This window comes from Rattus norvegicus, chromosome 13 (genome assembly GCF_021556685.1).
Source record: "Rattus norvegicus strain SHRSP/BbbUtx chromosome 13, alternate assembly SHRSP_T2T, whole genome shotgun sequence".
Lineage (NCBI taxonomy): Eukaryota > Metazoa > Chordata > Mammalia > Rodentia > Muridae > Rattus > Rattus norvegicus.
Genome location: NC_141546.1, coordinates 104,934,883 through 104,957,307, shown reverse-complemented (window position 1 = coordinate 104,957,307; position 22,425 = coordinate 104,934,883). Strand labels below are relative to the sequence as shown.

Below are 22,425 nucleotides of genomic sequence, written 5' to 3'. Positions count from 1 at the left end.
GCGCACAGGAGGGGTGGGGCCAGGAATTCCCTTCCTGCCCTCTATAAGTCCCAATGACTTAAAGACCTCCCACGAAGCCCCAGCTCTTAAAAGTTCCTCGCCTTCCTGTAGTGACAAGCTGGAGACAAGCCCTTCAGCACTCAGAGCCTTGGGGACTTTAATATCCAGACTCTGGACCATTCCCAGGAGGTTAATTTAGCCTGGTGTTTTCACCAGCCCCCTCCCTTTCTCATCTTTTGCATATTTGTCTCCAGGGGAGAGGTTCTGGAAGCAGGGGCTGCAGAGTAATTCTTACCATGATGTTGGAGTTGATTTGGGACAGTCAGGCAACTGACTGCAGTGCTGTACCATCATAAAGAAGGCAGGTGGCCTCTGATTAGCAGAGAAGACAGAATGCTGGAGTGTGTGTGCATGTGCTTGTGCTGCTCGAGTTTGTGTGTGTGTGTGTGTGTGTGTGTGTGTGTGCACGTGCATGCCTGCCCATAATCTAGTATGTTCTTCTATTGCTTCCCACGTTGTTTTTGAGACAGTCTTTCAGTGAATGTGGGACTGACCATTAGGCTAAACTGCCTAGCTAGGGAACCCATGGGTTTCTTTCTACCTGCTCTGTACCCTGCTGCTCCACCATGCTTGACTTTTACTGAGTTTGGAGTTTTGAACTCGGGGTCTCATATGTGCAGCAAGTACTACACAGCCTGAGCTGCCCTGCTTGCCTAGAATGCATTACGTTCTTAGGACTCGGAAGAGCTGCTTTCATTTAAGCCATATCCCCATTTCCTATAAATCTTGTCTGTTTCGGTCTCTGTGCCACATCGAGGGCTTCTCCTTCTAAGCAGTTCTTCACAAACATTTCCCTCATTTCATAAATGTCTGGAAATGTTCTAGCTTTAAGAAGTTAATGGCATACCACATCCAGGGCTTACTCCTGTGCAATTCTTCATAGATATTCCCTTCAGATAATGTCTAGAAGTGCTAAGGTTTTAAAAAGTTGGTGGTGGTAGGCAAGTGGGACTGTGGGAGCTCTGTTAACAGCAGAGTGTGCTGCCTTGGCCTGCCCAGCCCGGGCGTCTGTTAGCTTCAGTTTCCAGTTAGCTTTTTCTCATCCATCAACCGCATGGCTTTGGTGGGGAACACTGTGACAGCCGATGGCTGTACCCGATGACTGTTGGGAGCGGAGTTGCTGTGAGATGATCAGTGCAGAATGGAACATGCTGTTGGTTTGGGCTGCAGGAGGAGGGGAAGCAAGACTGTGTAGCATTAGGAATTGTCATCCAGAAGCCACAGGGCCCCTGACCACTCTTTATTTCCTCTCCCAAGAAAACAGCATGGGGGGAGACCTATAGAACTCCTTGAACAAGTAGTTTTTGGCCCCAGAGTGCTGAGTGAAACCGAAGTGTTTTGGCTCAAGTTGTGCAGGTAATTCATGAACGTTTAGAACACAGTTGCCAGGTTACCCTAAGAAGAAATCCAGGCCAGGTAAATGGGAGAGGCCTAACTGAGCCAGCCCATTTAGCTAGTGGTCCTATCTGTTTTCCACCCTATAGCAGCCAGGGCTGGTGGGGTGGGGTTGAGGGTTGTGTGGGGGGGTGGTGGTGGCAGAGGCAGATAATCCACTTATCTAACACTCAAGGTGGGTCCAGAGCAGGACTGTACAAGGCAGAGGAGAGAGGAGCTCTGTGCCTGCTCCCTGAAAGGACAGTGTGAGGCGCCACCACAGCCATCCCCAGACAGCCCGCTAGCTGGTGAGAGCCATATGGGTCTGCGGACATCTGAACATTTAAATTGTTCTTATGCCTGCTTGACATGTGCCACTCACACAAGCAGTGGGGCAGTGGCAGAACTTGGGGAATACAGAGTGGACAGTTGGGCTGGCAGTGTTCAAAAGGGCGGGCTGAGAGGTGCTGCTGCTGCTTGTCTGTCTGTCTGTGAATTAAGAGCTGCCTTGGAGATGTTATAAACACTTAGGCAGGTAACAGTCACCTGTTCAGATGAACTGGCTTTGAACCTGTAAATAGCTGTGAATTTTCAGACATAAATTTCAGCTACTAAGCTTTGATAATTTTGTTTATAGATATTAGAGGAACCATCCAAACCTGTAATGAAACTCAGGTTTGAAGACAAGGGGGAACGGGGGCGGGGGTGGGAGTGGGGGTATATGGGTGTGGCTCAAAACAGCCCTAGGTGTAGTCATTAACATCGAAAGTGAGTTTTACACTCTGTTACTGTGGTTTCATTGGTAACATTTTGTTTTAGTTGTGGGAACTTAAAAACAAATGTTTGTAAGCTGGACCTCTTAGCACACACCTGCAGTGCCCACATCTGGAAGGCTGAGGTGGGAGAGTCCCGAGTACGTGGGCAGGAAGCTCTGTCTCAATCCTTAATTCTCCAAGAAAATAGTTTTCCTGCACCTAAAGTAATGGCCTGGGCTTAGCTAGGTAGTGTGTGTGTGTGCGTGTGTGCGTGCATGCATGTGTGCTTGTGTGCGTGCGTGCGTGCGTCCGTGTGTGTGTGTGTGTGTGTGTGTGTGTGTGTATGTATGTATAATTCTGTTTTTGAAAACATATTTAAAGTCTGACAGCAGTGGTCCCAGGAGAAGTCATCCGGTGTCAGAGTCTGTCAGTCAGGTACTGCATCAGGCGCTGGGTTCCTCACGGTGAGCAGAGACTCCTCTCTTGGCCCAGCTTTCTTTCTGCCTGGCCTTTGCCAACCTCTTCACTTCTCACAGGCCCATGCCACACGCAGCAAAGCAAACCATTACCCAGAGGCAGCTACTGTAAGAGGTGTCAGTCACTCTACTCCCCAGCTGAAGCCTCGATCAACTTGCTAACAGTGCCAGTTATTAACTGAGTGACTCCCACTGCCGTCAACTCTAATCTGTGTCCACTGGCCACCATGTGAACATCACATGTCATTTAAACTTCATAGTCTACACGGTGCAAAAGTGCAGAAGACTTGAGATAGATCATGGCTCTTAAAACAAATATTCTAGGATCTTTGGAGGTTCTGAGAATGCTTTGAATAACAGTGTTACAGGATGCAATTGGATTATGCATTCAACACACATTTATTAAGTGCCTCCTGTGTCCTAGAAACTATGCTCGGGAGCCAGAAATAAAGACATAATTGGTATAATATTGACAGTTACTTTTGAAGTTATATCAAAGGAGACTACCCCAACAGAGGACACGTACAACCGGCTAACTAGGATGTTAATAGACCTTCATAGGCAGCTAGTTGTATTTATAGAATGGAATTGCACCAAGCTAACAAAAGACATGCTTAGCTGTCCCTCTTCCCACAGTTGCGTCCATACAGGCTGGACACAAATGCTTTCCTGTGTGCTTCCTTCTCTCTGGTCTTTAGCCATCAGCTGTAGTGGACGACTAATGCTTAGCCCCTGCATAGAAAATCTTTACACACAGCAAGAGCTGGAGAGAAATTGACTAGGATTTTGTAATTCTAGTCCCTTTCAATTAGCAGCAGATGTTGCAGGGAGAGCTCGTGTGTGTGGAAGCGTGGGACTAATGCTTCCCAGCGCTAGCTAAGGGACACGTGTAGCAGGAGAAGATGTTCTTTCCCCTGGCTTACGAGCTCACTAATGACAGATGGCTTTATTAAAGCACCTTTCTTACTATGTGCATGCATTACTGATGCCTGGCTTCTTGAAAAAACTTTACAAAATCTTGACTTTTAAATTTTACTAAATAAGGGGCTGGGGATTTAGCTCAGTGGTAGAGCGCTTACCTAGGAAGCGCAAGGCCCTGGGTTCGGTCCCCAGCTCCAAAAAAAAAAAAAAAAAAAAAAAGAACCAAAAAAAAAATTTTACTAAATACTTAGAAATTTTACAAGAATTTAGACATGCCAAGTCTCCCTCCCCACACACTGTTATAAGTATGTGCATGATACTTGGTTTTAAGTTAATGAAGTTTTGCCTTTGTATAGTTTCTCTTTAACCAAGAGAGAATTTGGTATTTCTAAGAGTTTCCCAGGGGCTGCAGATACAAGATGGTTTGGTTGCTAATGTTCCTGATACACAGACGAGACCTGTGTTTGGACTGCCAGCACCCACATAAAGAGCTGGCTGCAGTGGCGCGTCTTTCCATCCCAGCACTGGGTTAGGGTTAGGGCAGACAGAGGGATTCCTGGAGAGCACTGGCCACCCAGTCTAGCCAAACTGACCAGTTCCAGGTACAGTGACGGTCGTCTCAGAAAATCAGGAGAGAGTATATGAGAAAGGCCCCTGATGGCCAACCTGTAACTACCACTAACATGCACATACATGCACACACACACACTCGCGCGCATACAGACAAGGTAGACACTTAGTGTAACCAGTGCTGACACAAACACACACACATGCACACACAAGGTCAGATAGTGCAGCTTTCACTAACATGCATGCTCACAAGGTCAGACACTTAGATAATGTAGTCAACATTGACAGGCACGTAGGCAAGATCAGACAGTGTAGTCAACACTGACATGTATACACACATTCACACACACAAAGTAAATATAGTGGTGGCACTAGGGCACATAGGAAGTTAATACTTGGGGTGTGCAAGAAAACCAGTTTGAGATTGGTAGACTGTCCTCTCACATGCTTCAAAGAATTTTCAAAATGGAGTTAATTTTAAAGGGACTCTCAACTTCCCTGCTACACAGAGTGTGTAAAATAGCCACACTGCCATATGTGGCCTTTCCTTACATTCTCTACATTGAAGATTTAATTTTGTCTCAGTGTGGGGAAGAGTGCACAGTGTGTTTAGGGTCTTATCCAGTGCTGCTCTACACATGGGCTTCTGACTGACCTGTCTCTGTCTCCCCTCTCACTGTGGGGGTGCTATGGATGTAAGCCACCGCATCTGGCTTTCATGTGAGTGCCATGCTTGTACCACAGGCACTTGTACCCACTGAGCCACCTCATGGGCCACGTGCTGGACTTGCAGTGAACGTATCAACTGTCTCATGGCTGCTTGTGTAAGTCAGTGTCCTTGCTCTGTGCAGGAGTTGTAATATTTCTGAGATTTTGCAAGTAAAGCAGTTTTAGAGCAGTGGGTTTGACAGCCACAAAAACCTCAGTTACTTTTTAGCCATGTAATTTCATCTTATATATTAAAAGTTTTATATAATTTATTAAAAGGAATAATTGTTTTTCAGGGGTATTGAAAAAGCAGCCAACATCATGCATTCTGATGATTTAGAGAAGAGATACTTTGTTTAAAGCCTGGGAAACAGTTCAGCAAGTACATAGTTTCTTTGTGCTCCAGCTGCCCGGCTGCCAGAAAGTTAACTCTCTGCGGCAGATTACACTCACCTAGGAGAGCCAGGCACAGCAGCTGTGACGTCAGTGACACAGTAATGAGGCTGTGGGTGCCATCTACATCCTTCAGGTCAGAAGCCCCTACGTGCACGCGGATCACAGTGGCCTTTATATTCTTGCACACAGTCTCTCAGATGGCTGGCAGTCTCTTTCAGCCTCTTATTTAAATCTGGAATGTTCCCTGAGGCTGTGTGCCAAAGGTGTGGCTGTAGACTGGGAAGTGAAGGTAAGATGGTACTGATCTTGTCTGCATGGTGACCAGTTGATGGAGTGCTGATTTGATGGTATTACTGGAGGTGGGCCTCCTGGCAGTGGAAGTGGGTCTCTGAAGACATGTGCTGGCAAGGCGTGCCCTGTCCCCAGCCTCCTGGTCTCCGTGAAGTGAGAGCTTTGCGCCATGAGCCAGGAAGCTGGCCAACCTAGACTGGACACTACAAACTATGAGACAAAGCAAGTTGTGCCTTGAGTGACGTCAGATACTTTGTCATGGAGACGGGAACCAGTGTAAGGCCTTTAGAGTCTGGGACTGCTGTGTCTGAGGGAGAAACGGGAGAGGAAGAGGAGCGGGAATGAGAGAGGGCATCACAGCTCCAGGCACAGTGCAAGCGTCTCCATGGCGGCCGTGCCCCATGTGTCCCCAGAGCTAGTGCACACAAGGAAGTGAGAAGGGAAGTTGCCTTTATTCCCACGGGGCCATCGCCTACTTGCTGTTCACAACTGAAGCTGGGCTGGGAATTGTCTACCTGCCAAACACCTGGGTAATGTGACCAGGGATTTCAAGGCATTAACGCTGATGAACACCAATCTTAGAGGACTTGCTGGCCAAATCCACAGCGTGGTGAAGGACCCTGCGAGCCTGTCTCATTGCTACCCAGGGACTCGTGCCTGCTGAGGTGGCATGTGTCTCTGGTGACTAGGAAGTAGGATTCTGGGTCTCTAAAGTCTATCTATCTGGTGGATGGATGCCAATTTTGCTTTGAGTCTCAAAGTGAGTCCTTCTCTCCCACCCCTCCAAATGCCTCCAGGCTCAGAAGACCCAGTGCTTACCCTGTGTCTGGCACCCTTAGCCCCCACATACCTCGCACATCACCTCAGGAGCAGAATCCCAGTGGTAATGGTGGGAGGCAGGCAGAACCTAAGCTCTGGATGGGATAGGCCACATTAAACGGTGTTCCTGTAAACTGCTACATTCAAGGTACAGGCCTGCCTCAGGGAGCCTTTGCTGGGCAGAGGACCCTGTGGGGGACAGCATGGCTCCCATCTGCAGCTCCCTGGACAAGCTGTGAGACCCGAAGGCATCCTCTACCGAGTGTGCGTCTTCTCTGTGCTGCCTTGGTCTTGCTCACAGAGAGAGACATGGTGTCTCTCTTCCTCTCTCTTCACCCTTCCTTAGTCCGTGCAAATGAGTTCTCTGTCAGGTTAGGAATATAAAATGACTGACACGTGAAACACGCTCCGAGCATCGGGTGCCCAGTTATTCCCACCACAGTGTGGACCGCAGTGTGAATGCTGTACCCATTGCTGTGATGCACACCTAGTACAACACGGTCCACACTTGGTGTGGAGCGTTGCCGGCACATTCTGAATGGACGACTGACCTGCTATTTTGGTCTTGCGTTCTGAACAGGTAAAACCTTAATAAAACTAAGCAACATAAGGCTATCTACCCTATACTTAAAAGTGGAATAGAGAAAAACATATATATTCACTATGAATGGGGAGACTCGTAGATTTTCATTTTTTAACAGTATATGACAGAGTCTGTACATTGGGGAAGTACAGAGCCTTGTTTATGTGGCTTCTGTGTCCATACTGGTTGATCAGATGCGCTGAGACCCTACACGGAGGTCTGATTATGTGCACGTGGCTGATTGAGCAAGACATTTAAGTGCTATTGGATGGCCAGTGAGATGCTGTGTGGGATTTTGATAGGGAAATTGTGTGACATGTCTTGTACACTGGAGGGACGTGTGCCAAGGACTGTACTTGATGGCAGGCCCGTGACCATTTCCTCATTGTTTTTCTGAGGCTTCTGGGAACACATGCCCTGGCTAACATTTCTAAGATCACTCCTCCGAAGGTGACAGTGGCTCTGTGTGTGCAGGAAGGAGGGGGAGGTTTGCTTTGAAACAGCCCCCAAGGAGTATGTCTCCTAAGGGTTGCTGGGTAAGGAGAGCATGAGAGTAAAATTTAACCTGTAGACGCTCAGATAACTCAGGTGCTCCAGAAGAGTTCCGAAACTCGTGTCAGGCCTTCAGTGTCGGGTCCCGCCTTTAACAAGAAGGGTTGAGTCTGTGGAAACTGAGGGAACGCACACAGGTCCTTCCCTATACCCAGCACTGCCCTGCAAACCTGCCTGCTCTCTCGACATCTCACTGTGCTCTTGAGCATTGTGCTACCAAGTGTGTGTGTGGTTGATAGCCGCTAAGAGGCGCACCATCCTAGAGGAGGTCTGGAGCATCTGTCAGTTCTTCTCGCTTTCTCTTCCATCAGAATTCTCCTGTTTGAAATCAAGCTATACTTGTAATTGTGTCCTGTGTAAAGATGTCATTCAGCACAGAGCTGTGGTGTGCATGCCCTTCACAGTTCACACAAAGTGCTAGATGAATCCTACTCTTTCAGTCCCATATACAGTCTCTGGCAGGAGTTAGTGTCCGTTTCGTTCCTGCTGCATAGCTGAGGTCTGCTCATCAGACAGTGGAGGCTGTGATTGGCAGAGCACTGTAGGCTGTGTCAGGCTGCAGGGTCTGAACTGCAGATCTCCCTCTTTGTAGGCTGTTTGGAGTCCCAAAGAAGCAACAAGACAAGGAGCTGCTGAAATGGGTTTGTCCCTGGTTGTTTGCATGAGGAATTGTGTGTTGCCACCCTTCCTCTTGCTTCAGGCCTTGAAGTGTCCTATCCTGAGCATTGGAATTATTCCTCCAGCGTGCTCCGCAGAATGTGGTTAAAACCAGGGCTCTGGTGCCTACTTACTAATATCTCACTAACTCTCTCGAAACTTCTGAACGTTGTCTTGAGTTGTAGGCTCCCTGTAGTCAAATAATAGTCAGCTGCTTTTGTTTGAATGATGTCAGAGGGGCAGATACTGGCAAGGCCATGGGACCAATCACCAGTCATTACAAGGGAACAAGGTCCCAGGCAGGATTTAGTGACGTAGCCTCAGAGTTGGTGCTCATTATGGAGCCACCTAAAAGATGGTTCCTCACGTTCCCCAGGAATGAACAGGCACAACTGTGACTTCCGGCTGTTCTACACGAGCGTGTTGTGAGTTTAAATGGTGTTTCTTCTAAACTTCAGAATGTGTGGGCTTGCATTTCACAGGCTCTCTTTAGGAAAACAGATTGAGAGACAGAGGCGGAGGTCAGGTCATCATCTGCTGTTCCGTGACCCTGGATGAGGTGTTCTCCCTGGCCTCCAGCAGGGTCATTCATATCACCTTAGGTAATTTTTGAGGTTCCTTCTGGTTACAAGGGGTCTTTATTTCTAAAACAAAAGGTGGTTTGAAAGGGGAAATCAGCTGTGTTCCCTTGAACTGAAAGATGAACAGGTGCTGGCTTGTGGGTTGCTGCAGCCTTAAGTACAGTGTCTTGAAGGTGTCCCTCCGTCAGCTGAAGAACAAAGGTCTCGGTTTAATGTATGGCTGTGTCGGGAAAAATGCAGCCCCAGTAGGTGACCAAAGAGAGAAGCGACTTTCAGGGATTTGAAAGCCCAGGAGTGTTAGGATTTGCTCTCTCAGCATTAACAAGGTCACCTTGCTAATACATGTTAATTTTGAAAGTTTAATTGACCTCTGGAATTTTAATATCAACCTTTTTTGGTGTGTTTAGAGGTTGGAGCAGTCACAGAAGAAACTGAAGCCTGTGATTGGTGGAGCCTGGGTGCTGTCCTCTTCGAACTTCTCACTGGCAAGGTATGCAGTGACCCAGACACCTGGTGCTCTTATCCAGATGCCACCAGACTCCAAGTTGAGCATGAGAGCCTTTGCCAAGCTTCAGTGGCAGAAACAGGGGAGAAACTTATCAAGGTTCTGATTTTAAAATCATGTAGCATTGAGTAAATTGATGGTAAGCCTCTGTTGTGCTACGGTAATCATCTGAGCAGTCTGTCTGTGGTCTGGCTTTAACAGAGTCCATCTGTGGGCGCTAACAGACTGCTAGAGTCCTCCAAATTCTTTCAGGGTCTTGTCTGAAGCTAGGAGGAATTCAGTTTTTAAAAATTAATGTTGGTATTAAAGGTAACATCTTACCCCCCAGTACTGCACATTTTCCCTATCTGTTTTAGCTTGGGGACAGAGAGGACTCTCTCTGATTAGTAACTTTTAAGACTGATTGATATTCATAAGGTTAATAATTGATATTCATAGGTTAATAAACCCTCACAGACTCTCACAGGACCTCTAGATCCTCACAGACCCTCACAGGGACTCTAGACCCTCACAGGGTTTGGTGCCTGTTGCCTCCTGGAAAGAGACTGGAGGAAACATGTAGCCCCACTTTTGTTAAATGTGTGAATGGCAATGTAAGATTGCTGTGAAGTACATGGTGGCTGGTGCTTGCAGCTAAACTGTAAAATGTCACTAGGTACATGTTGAAACACTGTGGTTAACAAACTACACTAGAAAGGTTTTAGAGAACCTTCCTTATTTCAAAGCTGTCAGAGGCTCTCTGTAGAGTTTATGTGTAATTAAGCTTTCCTGTTAGGATCCAGGCCCCAGCAGTGAAGGAGAACGGGCAAGCCTGGGCTTTGGGCATGCTAGCTGTCAGCTGCTTTATGCAGATGCTCTCTGGGCTCACAGCGTCCAGCTTAGCCTGCCTCAGTGTGGCTGGCTGTGTCAGCTCTCTGTGCTTGCTGCCTATGTGCCCTGTGACAGAACACAGTGAGATGTGATTTGGGATAAAAACTGTACCTAATTGACTCTTTCAGACATTGGTGGAATGCCACCCAGCGGGAATAAATACTCACACTACTTTGAACATGCCAGATTGTGTTTCTGAAGAGGCCCGCTCACTCATCCAACAGGTAATCGAGTCGTTGTCCTCCTGGCTAAGTACCTCAGCTGTGCAGGTCAGTAGAGCCTGTGCACTAAAGCCATTAGGAAGTTAGTTTGGGGCAGGAGAGACTCAAATATAGTTACATTCAGAGTGAACATGGCACATGTTCTGTACATGCTAGGCAGGCATCTGTAGGCTACGTGTACACATGTGGGATCAGAGAGGCTTAGGCTCCATGACCTGTTCAAGCTAGTTCTCTTGTATTTGATTTACATGAGTAACACAAGCCTCACGTGGCCAGAGCTTTCCAGATGTGGAGTTCTGTCCTGTGTGTGAAGACTTTATGGGTAGGCAGTCCTAATGAAAAACTCCACTGTCCCCAATGCTCTGACATCTGAAAGGTTTTGAGAGTTCTGTGTATACTCAGGAAATTTAAGATTTCAGGGAGTTTGAGAGTTTGTGTTCAGGTGACAACTTCTGCCGCTGTGGTCCTGTCCAGGGTCCTGTGAAGGTGCTGTGCTGTCCTGTTCTGTTGGGAGGGGAGGGGCTCACAGCACATCAGGCAAGCCTGTCATCCTTGCACTTCCATGAAAGTCATAGAACAAAAAAAGATTATTTGAAAATGGTAAACTAAAATTAATCAATAAATATGGGTGTTTTTAAATCAGGGGTTTTATATGAAGAAAAAAGCTGCCCATGTTCTCCCAAAGAGCAGTTTTGATTCCCCTTAATAGTGCAAGGCATGGAGCTGATGCTGCAGGGGAACAACAGCCCCTCCCACTGTGGAGCTGAGGGGAAGCCCAGACAGCAGGGGAGGGAGGGCCTGGCTGTTACTGTGGACATGTTAGGAACTTGTTACTTTTGCTGGGCCTTTGACATTGTTTAGGTATGGGGTTAGGCATAGGAGGAGCAGCATGGGGGACTGTCATGTACAGAGCCCAGAGTTCTTGTCTCATACTAAATAAAAGCATAAAAGCAGTATGACGCCACATACTTGTGCCTAAGGTTCTTGGCTGCTGGTAAGTTTGGGGCTAGCTTGGGATACTCAAGAGCCTGCTTCAAAACAAACATACAGAGTTAAACGGAAAAGAAAGAAAAGAAAGGAAGATGGGGAGGAGGAGGGAGAATGGAGGAGGAAGATGGGGAGGAGGAGGAGGGAGAGGAAGAAGATGGGGAAGAGAGGAGGAGGAGGAAGATGGGGAGGAGGAGGAGGAGGGAGAGGTGAAGGAGGAAGATGGGGAGGAGGAGGTGGAGGAGGAGGTGGAGGAGGACACTAACGGAAGAAGTGTGGGACAGGGACACTAAGATGCGTAGACGCAGAGCCTAACCTGTAGTAAGGGTCAGAGACGACCGTGTAAGAAGCTCGGTTCTAGCGCTCTGGAGTCCCATCTCTTTACTGTGGTACAAGGTAAATTGAAAGTGTTTGGGGTGTGTATGTGGGTGGGTGGGGCTACGAGTAGCTTTTTCTGTGTTATTCCCTAATGCTGAGTACAGAATGTCCATGGTAACCCACCATGCTGCCTCTGCCTTTATCAGGAGTCCCTGTGCAGTGGTTGAGGCTGAAGGTCTGTTTCATTCTGTAATAGCAACCATCTTATCTCTGCCCACGGAAGTGTCCAGTCATGCTCAGAAAATACCGTCTGTCAACAGGAAGGAGGGGGTCCCTTGGCAGGGCTCGACCTTTCTGTACCCACCTCACAGGTTATTGAGGTAACCTTTGGAAGAGTCACACACAGTCTACGTGGAAATGGTTACTGTGTCTCCCCTCTCTGCTCTTTCTGCTTCTTGCTTGAGTCTTAGAAAAGTGGACAGTGCTGAGGTGAGCAGTTTCTTCTGACACGTGACTAACAAGTCCAAGATCCAACTCAGCCTTTCATCAGTGGGGTTACTACCCATGAGAAAGACATTCAGATAAGGTCCCTGTGTGACCTCTACTGGCCGACACATTCTCCTAAGCAATGTGATCTTTGACCTCACTTGACCCTTTTGTGGCACTCGAGATGGTAGAGTGAGCAGACAGCTGTAGGGAAAGGAGTTTCAAGCTGACAGTGACCCTCGCAGAGCCTCCAGACTGAGTAAATTGATGCCAGCAAACGTTAAGTGCAAACCATAGGGTTTCACATATGGAGCTGTATTTTAGAACAAGAGGGCGGAAATCCATCTGAAGAGGAGGGACTTGCCCGTGGAGACCCTCTCTGAGGTAGTGTATGTGCTCCGCAGCGTAGTGTCTGGTATGGTCCATTTCAGTCAGCAGATGGGAACTGTCTTTGAGATGAGTTTAATACAGTTAGGATATTCCATTGTGTTTATAATAATAGCCTTAAAATACGTCGTAGTGAGCTGGGGAGGGGACAGTGCCTATCTCAGTGATCCTGACAGGGGACAGTGCCTAGGAGCACTGGCTGCTCTTTCAGAGACCGGGGCTCAGTTTCCAGCACCCACATGGCAGCTCACAGCCACCCATAACTGCAATTCCAGTGGATCTGACACCCTTTTCTGACCTGTGTGAACAACTGGCATGCATGTGGTGCACATACATACATACATGCAGGCAAAACAGTCAATCATACACATCAAATAACCAACCTGAAACCCACACTTCATGGACTTCTAATTTAAAAGTTCTTTGAAAAAATAGCTTTAATTAACATTCTATGTTGATTTACAATGCTAGCAAAATAATTTCAGATAAAAATTTATTAGCTTTTTGTTCATTTATTTATTTGTTTTGGAAACAGAGTCTTAAACCATGTGGCTCTGGCAGCCTAAAGCTGTAAGACCAGGCTGACTTTGAACTCACAGTAGTCGCTGTGTGTGTGGTATGGGTTCTGGAGTCAATGTCCTTGAATTAAAACTCTTGCTTGGCAACTTACTGCCTGTATAATATTAAGCAGGTTACTAATTTCTTGGAGTCTCTGTTTTCTCTTTACCAATGGAATGAAGGATAGCTGTCCATAGAATTATAGTCAGTCCCTAAGTTCACTTGTGTTATATAGCCGGTCTCCTACCTGTGGGCAGAAGCTTGTCTGGTTGACAGCCAAGCTATAGAGACACAGAGGCTCAGTTTAAAACCAACAACCAGGGGTTGGGGATTTAGCTCAGTGGTAGAGCGCTTGCCTAGGAAGCGCAAGGCCCTGGGTTCGGTCCCCAGCTCCAAAAAAAATGAACCAAAAAACAAAAAACAAAAAAAACCCCAACAACCAGAGATGTCAGAAGTGCACTGCAGACAGCTCTGTGTGTGTGTGTGTGTGTGTGTGTGTGTCTGTCTGTCTGTCTGTCTGTCTGTCTGTCTGAGCAGACTTTCAGAGCTGGCTGAAGTGGGTTACCAGTCACAGAAACAGACCATGGCCATGACAGTTTGTGGGGAGAAACTTCAGGGAAATGTGTGATGCGAGCCGTTGCTGAGGCAGAACCGAGGATGCAGAGAGAAGCATCCTCTGGGCATCGTCTTGGGGTGACCCCAGATGCGGTGCTTATGACAGGGAACTAAGCAAGCTGCGTTTAAGGACTAAGGGGAAGTGTCACAACTGAGCTAAGTAGGGTTCAGACTGAAAGCTTCAGGAAAAGCAGGTTGGGGCTTAGCGTGAGAAGGAAGTCACTGGGAATGCAGCGGAGACAAACTCAGGAGCATCAGTCGGTGCGAGTGGCCGTCTCCAACAGAGCAGGGATGTGAAGAGCAGTGGACAGGGCCAGAGGGGTCTGCAAGGCAACATCTTCCTTCCTTTCAAATGTGCTGAAGTACACAAAACCAGACTCTGAAAAACGGAGCTGGGAAAAGTCACAGAAGGACTTGAAGGACTAATGGCTGAAAATGTTCCTGGTTTCCTGAGCAATGTGGAAGACACTCAGCAGACTCCACAGAGAAGAACGAGAGCCACATACATACATACATACATACATACATACATACATACATACAGACAGACAGACAGATGCAGATCAATGGGAGGCAGAAACAGAAAATGTAGAGCCAGGAAGGGAAAAATTCAAACTCCTTCCACAGGAGGAGCATTCATGCTTGGTTTCTTATCAAAGCAGCAGAGAACACAGGGCACGAGAGGAGCATTTGCAGTGTAGAAGGGAACAGCATTCAGCAAGTAATTCAGAAAAAGTGTTTTTTCATAAAAGGTGAAGTAAAGACACTACCAGAAAAAGAATGACTAACCCCCAGCCAGGGCTGTACATGTCAGGAGGTAGGGACTCTCTCAGGGTGGAGGGAGTGGTGGGACTCAGGTCTGAGGACACTGTGAACAGTGCAGTGAGAGACCAGTTCATAAAACAAACTGTAAATGTCTTTTTCCCACTCATCTTCCCTACCTCTATAAAAGATTCAGCATGTTGGGTTTGTCACACACACACACACACAACACACACACACACACACACACACACACACACACATACACACACACACTGTGTGGGTTTGGCAGTTCACATTGTATCATGTGGGATATCAAGACAGGAGGACACCATGAATCCAGGGCCAGCCTGGGCTACATACTGAGTCAGTTCAGGCCAATCCGAGTCACAATATAAGACACTGCTTGAGAAAAGGAAAGCTGTGCACATGGTTTTCTCATCACCTGTACAGTGCTGTGCGGGAGCTGTGGTTACATCGTGCTATGAGATGGTTGAGTGCATGGGAGGGCGCTGATATATTTCTTCAACACTGTCAGGGACTGGAGCACCCATGGGGCTTGTGTTCATGCAGGCTCTACAAGCAGGACCCCAGAGATACCAAAGGGCACCTGTACCCAGCAACAGGAGAGGGACAGAAGTGGACCCTGGTGGGAGAAAAGTCTTGCCCGTTACTGTGTTAGTACTATTCTGAAGTGGATTGTGATAAAATAAGTTGTGTGGTTTCTATAACTACAAAAAGAACCCTGGGAACATTCTAAGTAAATACCTACACATACTGTTCAAAAGGTCATTGAAATGCCTGGCAAAGGTACGTTGGACAACTTTGAGTTTAGACTAGAGTAGGTTAAAGAGAAAGGTTAAAGAATGGTAAACCATGCACACAGTCACCCTAATGGCTAGAGCAGTATAAGAATCAGCATGGTGGGCATTGAGACAGGGGCTTGCCATAGACTGACGGCTCCTCAGAAGGATAAGGGCCAACACAGGAAAGGGTAACGAGTAATAGTCCCAAAGTACATGAAAAGATATAGTTAAAAGGAAAAACAATTCAACAAAGCAAATGGAGTCCCGCACACCTTGGCAGATGTAGAAACCAGACAGCTACAGAGGACACGGCTGTGAGGTAAGCACACAGGTGCAAGGCCCTACAGTAAGGTGGAGCATGCACGGTCCCCTCAGGCCCTGAAAGCTCCTCCTGGGTAACCATGTGCTGTGTTCTGATAAGCCTGAAGGTCACCCTTGGCTTCTCAAGCAAGTTGTAGGCCAGCCTGGGCTACAGGAGATCCTGCCTCAAAAAACAATGCAAAACAGAAAGCCCAGCCCCAGCCCTGAAAGAGTAGGCTAAATCTACAGATATCTGGGAATTAAACAACATACTTGCTTCTGTGTAACTTGGGGTGAAAGAAGAAACCATAAGAAAAGTTATAGCACAGCAGTAACAGAACGGAAGTGGAAACAGTGCCCGCCTAGGACTCCTGGAGTGAACTGCATCAGTCAGCACAGTCTACGCTTGCACTCTGAGACACCGAAAAGAACTGGACATGGGGTGCATACCCATGGTCCCAGAATTTGGCAAGCTGAGGCAGAAGGATTGCCAGGAGTTCAAGGTCAGTCAGAGCTCTAGAATAAGTCCCTACATTAAAAAAACAGTTAATACATACAGAAAGGAACTGTCCAAATAAGTAAACTCACAGCCAACTGACCAAGCAGCAACCAGAGAGAGAAAAACCAAAAACATAAACAGGGTCAGCGAGGAGCGGAGACTCCAACTATGGTGTTCTCAAAGGGGCAGAGATGCCTTGGCCATCCACAGTTCTGAGCTAGCTAACCTGGTGCGTGGTCATCAAGGCAGCAATGTGCCTTCCACAAGTGCTTGGAAGTCAGTAAGCAGTCACCTACCAAACCACAGTGAACCAGGCCCTCGCTCCATACCATATGCAAAAATTAACTCAAATTAGTGTACAGATTTTAGGATAAGCAAAAACTGTAAAACCTGTCAAGGAAAACACGAGAAAACATCCATAGCCATGGGCTACACAGAGCCCATTAGATATGACACCAAAAGCATGGCCCATAAAAGGAACATCGATAAAGTAGACTTCATTAAAATTAAAAACATGAGCGCTTCAAAGACGGGAAGAAAGTGAGACCAGGCCACGGGCTGGGAGACAGTGTTTACAAACTGCTTGTCTGCTCTTGTGTTCCGAAGGAGCAAACACTCTCACCCAGCAAGACAGACAGCTTAGTTTGGACATGGGTGGACAGTGATTTGAGCAGAGACTATGTGAATGACCACCAGGGCATACAACCATGCTCAGTGTCTTCAGTCACCAGGGAGTATTAAAACCACCACAGGATGCCACAGCCCTCTAGAGCTGCTTTTAGTCAAGACCAGATGTTGCTGAAGTAGAAAATCTTGAACACCCCCTCCCCGCTCTGTGACCCAGCAGCCCAGCAGTTCTGATCCTAGGATTGAACTCAACTGAAGACACATATCCTCCTGAGGAATGTGCATGACGCCTAACAGCGTGTCATTCATTATTGTCCAGAACTGGAAACATGAAGGCCTGTTAGTGAGTGAATAGATTAATAGCACGCAGTACAATCATTATGGGATATTGATCAGAACGAAGGCCAGTGCCTACCTCCAGATGGTTGAATCCCATAGGCACTGTGCTCAGTGCAAAGGCTTACTTAGTACTGTACCAACAGAACGTCCCGAAAAGGACAGGTTCATAGTCAGTGGCTGCCTTGGGCCAAGGTAGTCATGGAGCAGACTTGAGGCTTTTCAGAGGAGTCTAGGGCTGGGCTGGATCTGATGTAAGTCTAAATTGATCACAGACCGTTCACTACTGCTTGCGGTAGATGTTTATATAGTGTATAAATGTCCCTTAGTATAGCGCGGTTGACACACAGTTTGAGGATGTGGGGATGTCTCAGGCACACACTCCAGCGTGATCAGGACCTTCACATGGTTATGCACAGTTGCCCCTGACTTTTACTACTAAAGATCTGATTGCTTATGATGTCATTTGCTTATTTTATACATAATTTCTAATTCTGAAACAATGTCATTCACTGGATCAAATGACCTCCTCAAACACACCGGCCATTGCAGAGGAAGTGTTTGGGGGACATAGATTTGCCTGTTCAGATTTGTGCATGTGTAGTTCTAATGTGTTATAGTTGAGGAGCTGAAAGACTGTGTGGGAGCCCAGGCTTCTGAGCAGTGAAGAAGGTAGCTCTCTCTCCTGATCCCATTACCCTGTTTGAGGATGAGGGAAACAGTGAATTACCTGTGGCTATGCTTACAGACCTGAAAGAGCTGGTCATTCATTTGGGATGCTCCACCAGCCCACAGCCAGAGAGCTGGTGGGCTGTGAACGGCCCCTTTATCACGTGGTTCCCTGCTGCAGGTCCTGCTTCTCTCATTGCCACTGTTACTGTCACTCACAGAACCTTGTGTTTCAGCTCCTGCAGTTCAACCCTATGGAGCGTCTGGGTGCAGGAGTGGCCGGTGTTGAAGATATCAAATCTCACCCGTTCTTCACCCCTGTGGATTGGGCAGAACTGACAAGATGAACATCACATGGAGTGTCCTTACAGGACAGATCCCCTTGTGACAGGAGTGGCTGGGCTTCAGGCACCCTGCAGCTAATGTGACAGAGCCTTGGGACAAGGACCCTAAGGAAGTGATGGGGCAGGAGGCTAACAGATTTGCTTACACTTCTGTCTGGAAAGGAACTGCTCGCCACGCCAGCAGCTGCTATGTGCACATCTCGCGATGAGATGTAACTTATTCAAGGTTGCGGGCATGTTGCAGACAAGACTGAAACATGAGTGCCTGTGTAACGCCTCTGCCAGGGGGCTGGAACTGCAGAAGGAAGGTTGACGTGAGTCAAGGACCTTGTAGCAACCGATGGTGTTTCTGCTAAGCAAGACTGGTTTACACAATAGCATCAATATTTGCTGAGTAACACTAAATGTGCTCTGTGGACAGTGTCACTAGTGGGCTGGCAAAGCAAAGTGGCGTGCCCAGTGCTGAGCAGGCCGGTTATCTCTGAGGAAAACCTCTCACCAGCTTAGAGCTTGCTGGTCAATGCTGCTAACTGAGGGGCTCCTCTCTCCCCTGCCCTATTTCCTGCATTCTCTGCTTCTTCTCTTGGATTCCGCCTTTCCTACTTCTGTTAACACACATGCAACGAGAAAGGGAAGGGGCATTTATTCCCCAAACTGCCATCTTAACAGGACTAAGAAATCATGGTGTCAAATAAATGTGACTAAACCTTGTATGGCCTCCTCGTTTAATAGCTAAGATTCGAAGGATAATTTTGAAGAGTCTTTTCTGTTCTTTCTCTTGTGGAAAGTGGACGGTTTCTCCCGTGGTGTCTTGGTGTGTTCGTTTTCCTTTGAGTTGGTGTCCCAGGAGCCGTGGTCTATCACTCATGCAGAGTGATGTCCTGTCTCCTGACTGAGCGAGATGATGCAGACCTGAGCTCCTGCCCTTTTGGGAAAGAACCAGGCATTCACCGGTCTCCAGCATTTACTGACGCCACTCCTTCATCTCGCTGAAGTAGGGCGGCTGCCACTGTGTTGTTTGCCAAAAATTACAGGTCCTTTACAAGTGTTAGCCTTTGTCAAACTTGTTGTATCAGAGAATAGACTCAGCCTGTGCCTATGCGCTAGGCAAGTGCTATCCCATTGGGCTTTGCTCCAGCCCCTGAGTTTTTCTGTTCTACTCCATGTGCTTGTAAGTCTGTGTGAGAGGCCACACAGGCTCCAAGAGCATCTCAGCACCCGTCTGCGGACTGCCAGGTCTCCATCGAGATAAGCAGGAGCAGACATGCTTATTGAAACACAGGAAGTATGCAGGCTTTCTCCCTTCTTCCGTCATTTGACTCCCCCTTTCCCTGTTTGGTCCCCTTATAACCTGAAATGCAGCTGAAGGGCTGTGACAACACCAGGTTGGGATGTAGCAGGTCACCAAGATCAGCCCTCAGATCAGATGACATAGTCCCTGGAACCAGCCTTGGCTCACCACCCCCTGGTCTCATGACAGGAACTCATGCAGGTGAGACACAGAAGCACTTCCTGTGTGTGTTGGTAGGAAGTCTGTGAGCGCTCAGAGCTTCCTTCCAGAAGTGCCCTATGACACGGAAGCAGGACAGCTTCACAGCTAAGGTGAAGGCCCTGCCCCAAAGGACAGTAACATAAGTGGTTGCCATGGCAGTCTCCACAGCTGTCATTTCTCTTTCTGCATGTCTGATCAGAGCTTGTACTTAGTGTAAACACATCACTCGTACTGAACACAAATTATTTAGAAATAAATGGGATACTGGCCATGGATCTTTGGTGCAGTGATATGTATGTGTTTGAAGCTCTGATGGTGGGGACTGGCTTCTGCTGTAGTTCATATTTCATCAGCTCAAGGAGAGGAGTAGATTATGGGTGAAAATCATAAAAGAAATTTCCCATCTGCTTTTTTTTTTAAACTAGAGTAAAAGTAAGTTTTGCCCTTTTAGTGGCATTTTGAATGCGTGTTTGCTCATAAGTCCGTGTGTGTGTGTGTGTGTGTGTGTGTGTGTGTGTGTGTGTGTGTGTGTGTGTGTGTGAAGCCAACACTAGGTCTGTGACTTAGGGTTTCTATTTATGCGATGAAACACCATGGCCAAAAGAAAGTTGGGAAGAAAAGGCTCTATTTGGTTTATACTCCATATCGCTGTTCATCATCAAAGGAAGTCAGGGAGCTGATGCAGGGGCCGAGGAGGGTGCCGCTTACTGGCCTGCTCCCCATGGCTTGCTCAGCCTGCTTTCTTATAGAATCCAGGACCACAGCCCAGGGATGGCCCCACCCACAGTGGGCTGTGCCTTCCCCCAGCAATCACTAATTAAGAAAATGCCTTAGAGGCTTGCCTACAGTCTGATCTCATGGAAACATCTTCTTGATTGAGGCTCCCTCAGGTGACTTTAGCTTGTGTCAAGTTGACATACATCTAGCTAGCACAGCATCTTCCTCAGTTTCTCTCCATTATATTTTTGAGGCAGCATCTCTCACTGAACCTAGAGTTTCACGGTTTTGGCAAGACTGGCAGTGAGACTGGGATCCTGTCTCCCTGTTGCTGTGACCACAGGTCCACATTGCTTGTGTTTTAACATGGGAGCTTGGGGCCTGAAGTCAGGGCCCTCATCCACTAAGCCATCCCCCTTAGCCCCATTCCAGCCAGAGTTAGGTGTACAGCAGAGCAGCATTTAGCATAGTTAACCCTTTATGCAGCCATCACCACTAACTCTCTGCAGAACCATTTATCATCCTGAGCCAAAACCATAGCTGCTCCAGGGTCACTGCCTGTCCATCCTTTCCCCAGCTCCCACTCTTCATGGCTTGGCTATGGTAGGCGCTTCATGTAAGTGGAATTGTATATGGTGTTTCTGTGTGTGGTTTCCCTGGTGTGTCATTTCTAAGTCAATCCATGCTGTGGACTGTACCTGTCTCCTGATAAGATCGACTGCACTCTGTTGAGTTTGTATCACGTTTGCTTAAGTGACTTATCTGGTGAGTGAAACCCAGTCCTGAGGAGGGGCTGCCATCGTGACTCAGCCCTGACCCTGGTGACCTGTTTTTCCCAGCCTGGCTCACTGTGTGTGTGCTAACTGTGCTGAGTGTGGGTTTCCCACATCTGGCTGGGCTGTGCGTCTGTTCACATTGTCTCACCACTGGGCTGTTGTGAGTGACGGTGTCCTGACCGTCAGAGAGCGTCCCCATGGTAGGAGCAGACGCTGTGACATGAGTTTGCATTATTTGAGACAGACATTTTCATGACTTCTTAACAGTAATGATGGAGCTCTTAGGTTTTATTTTAATTGAAAGGTAATTATGCATTTACCTGGCACGGTGTAATGTTTGGATATGTGTGATGTGTGTATATTATGAAACTTATGAACACACATTCCCACAAGTACTTACTGTGTCTTTGCACGAGAACGGTCTCCTCTTTTTTGCAGTTTTGAATATGAATCATCCACGGGAATCTTCATGCTGTGGGGTTCCTTGGGCCAGCACCTCCCTCTGGTGGCCATGGTTCTCAGGGGCTCCCTGGGATCTTGGTAATCTGTTCAGACTGCCCTGTTTAGTTTGTGTAACGCATATGCATCTGGGTGGCTGTGGAAGTTACGTGTTGCTCACCTGGCACCTTGTTTGCGACAGGTCTCTTACTAGCTGTACAAGCTGCTGTGGACTTGTTTGCCACAGGTCTCTTACTAGCTGTACAAGCTGCTGTGGACTTGTTTGCCACAGGTCTCTTACAAGCTGCTGTACAAGCTGCTGTGGACTCCAACCATGCTTTCCCTCTCACCACAGGAGCCCCGGGGATGCAGCTGCACTTTACTGTGCCTGGCTCTGCGTGGGCCCTGAGGGTCTGAATGCAGGTGTGGCAAGCCCTTCACCCACTGAATCATCTCCCCAGTGCTACTCAAACTGTTTTTAAATAGCTGGAAACCCTGTTGGGTTCCCCCTCAACCTTCTCCTGTTTGCACTCGCGGTCAGTGAGAACCAAGAGTGGATCCTCTCCATGCCACCATGTACTTGGGGTGGGCAGTCAGGAACACCACACCAGACCCCTAAAGCATGCTGTGGTTGGAGTCACTTGCCCCATAGGTGGCCAGCCTTAAGCAGTCTGGCTGCAGGGCTGGGGAACGCCTTGCCTCCCAAGGCTCCTCTTGCCATTCTACCAGACTCACACACACAGCCCTTGTTTCTTCTGAGGATGTGGTTCTGCTTCACAACACCGTGGGTTCTGTGTTCTTCCGTGAACGAGTATGATAATCTCACACTGTAGAAGGCAAGGATAACAAAAGCCTTGAATTGGTACCTACTTGTTTCTTGTGATTATTTTCCTGTTATTCCTAGAGTTTGGGTTGCTTCGGTACACCCACTCACTGGCACATCCGTGGGTGGTCACACAGCTGGGAAGA

At 47.7% G+C, this 22,425-nt stretch overlaps 1 protein-coding gene across 15 annotated transcripts in view; it reads left to right on the top strand.

The window, feature by feature from the left end:
• Window positions 1–18,744, top strand: part of Rps6kc1 (ribosomal protein S6 kinase C1) — a 144,172-nt gene extending 125,428 nt beyond the window's left edge. For 13 of the 15 annotated variants that reach the window (XM_087580406.1, XM_087580405.1, XM_087580404.1 and 10 more), the window contains 3 exons: window positions 9,151–9,233; window positions 10,247–10,342; window positions 17,926–18,744. In XM_087580406.1, the coding sequence (XP_087436532.1) occupies window positions 9,151–9,233; window positions 10,247–10,342; window positions 17,926–18,036 (290 nt within the window). In that variant the 3' untranslated portion in view covers window positions 18,037–18,744. Of the gene's footprint in view, window positions 1–5,160; window positions 5,394–9,150; window positions 9,234–10,246; window positions 10,343–17,925 lie in introns of all 15 variants that reach the window. The other 2 variants (XR_015635146.1, XR_015635147.1) reach the window with 1 other exon arrangement.
• Window positions 18,745–22,425: the final 3,681 nt, after the last annotated feature.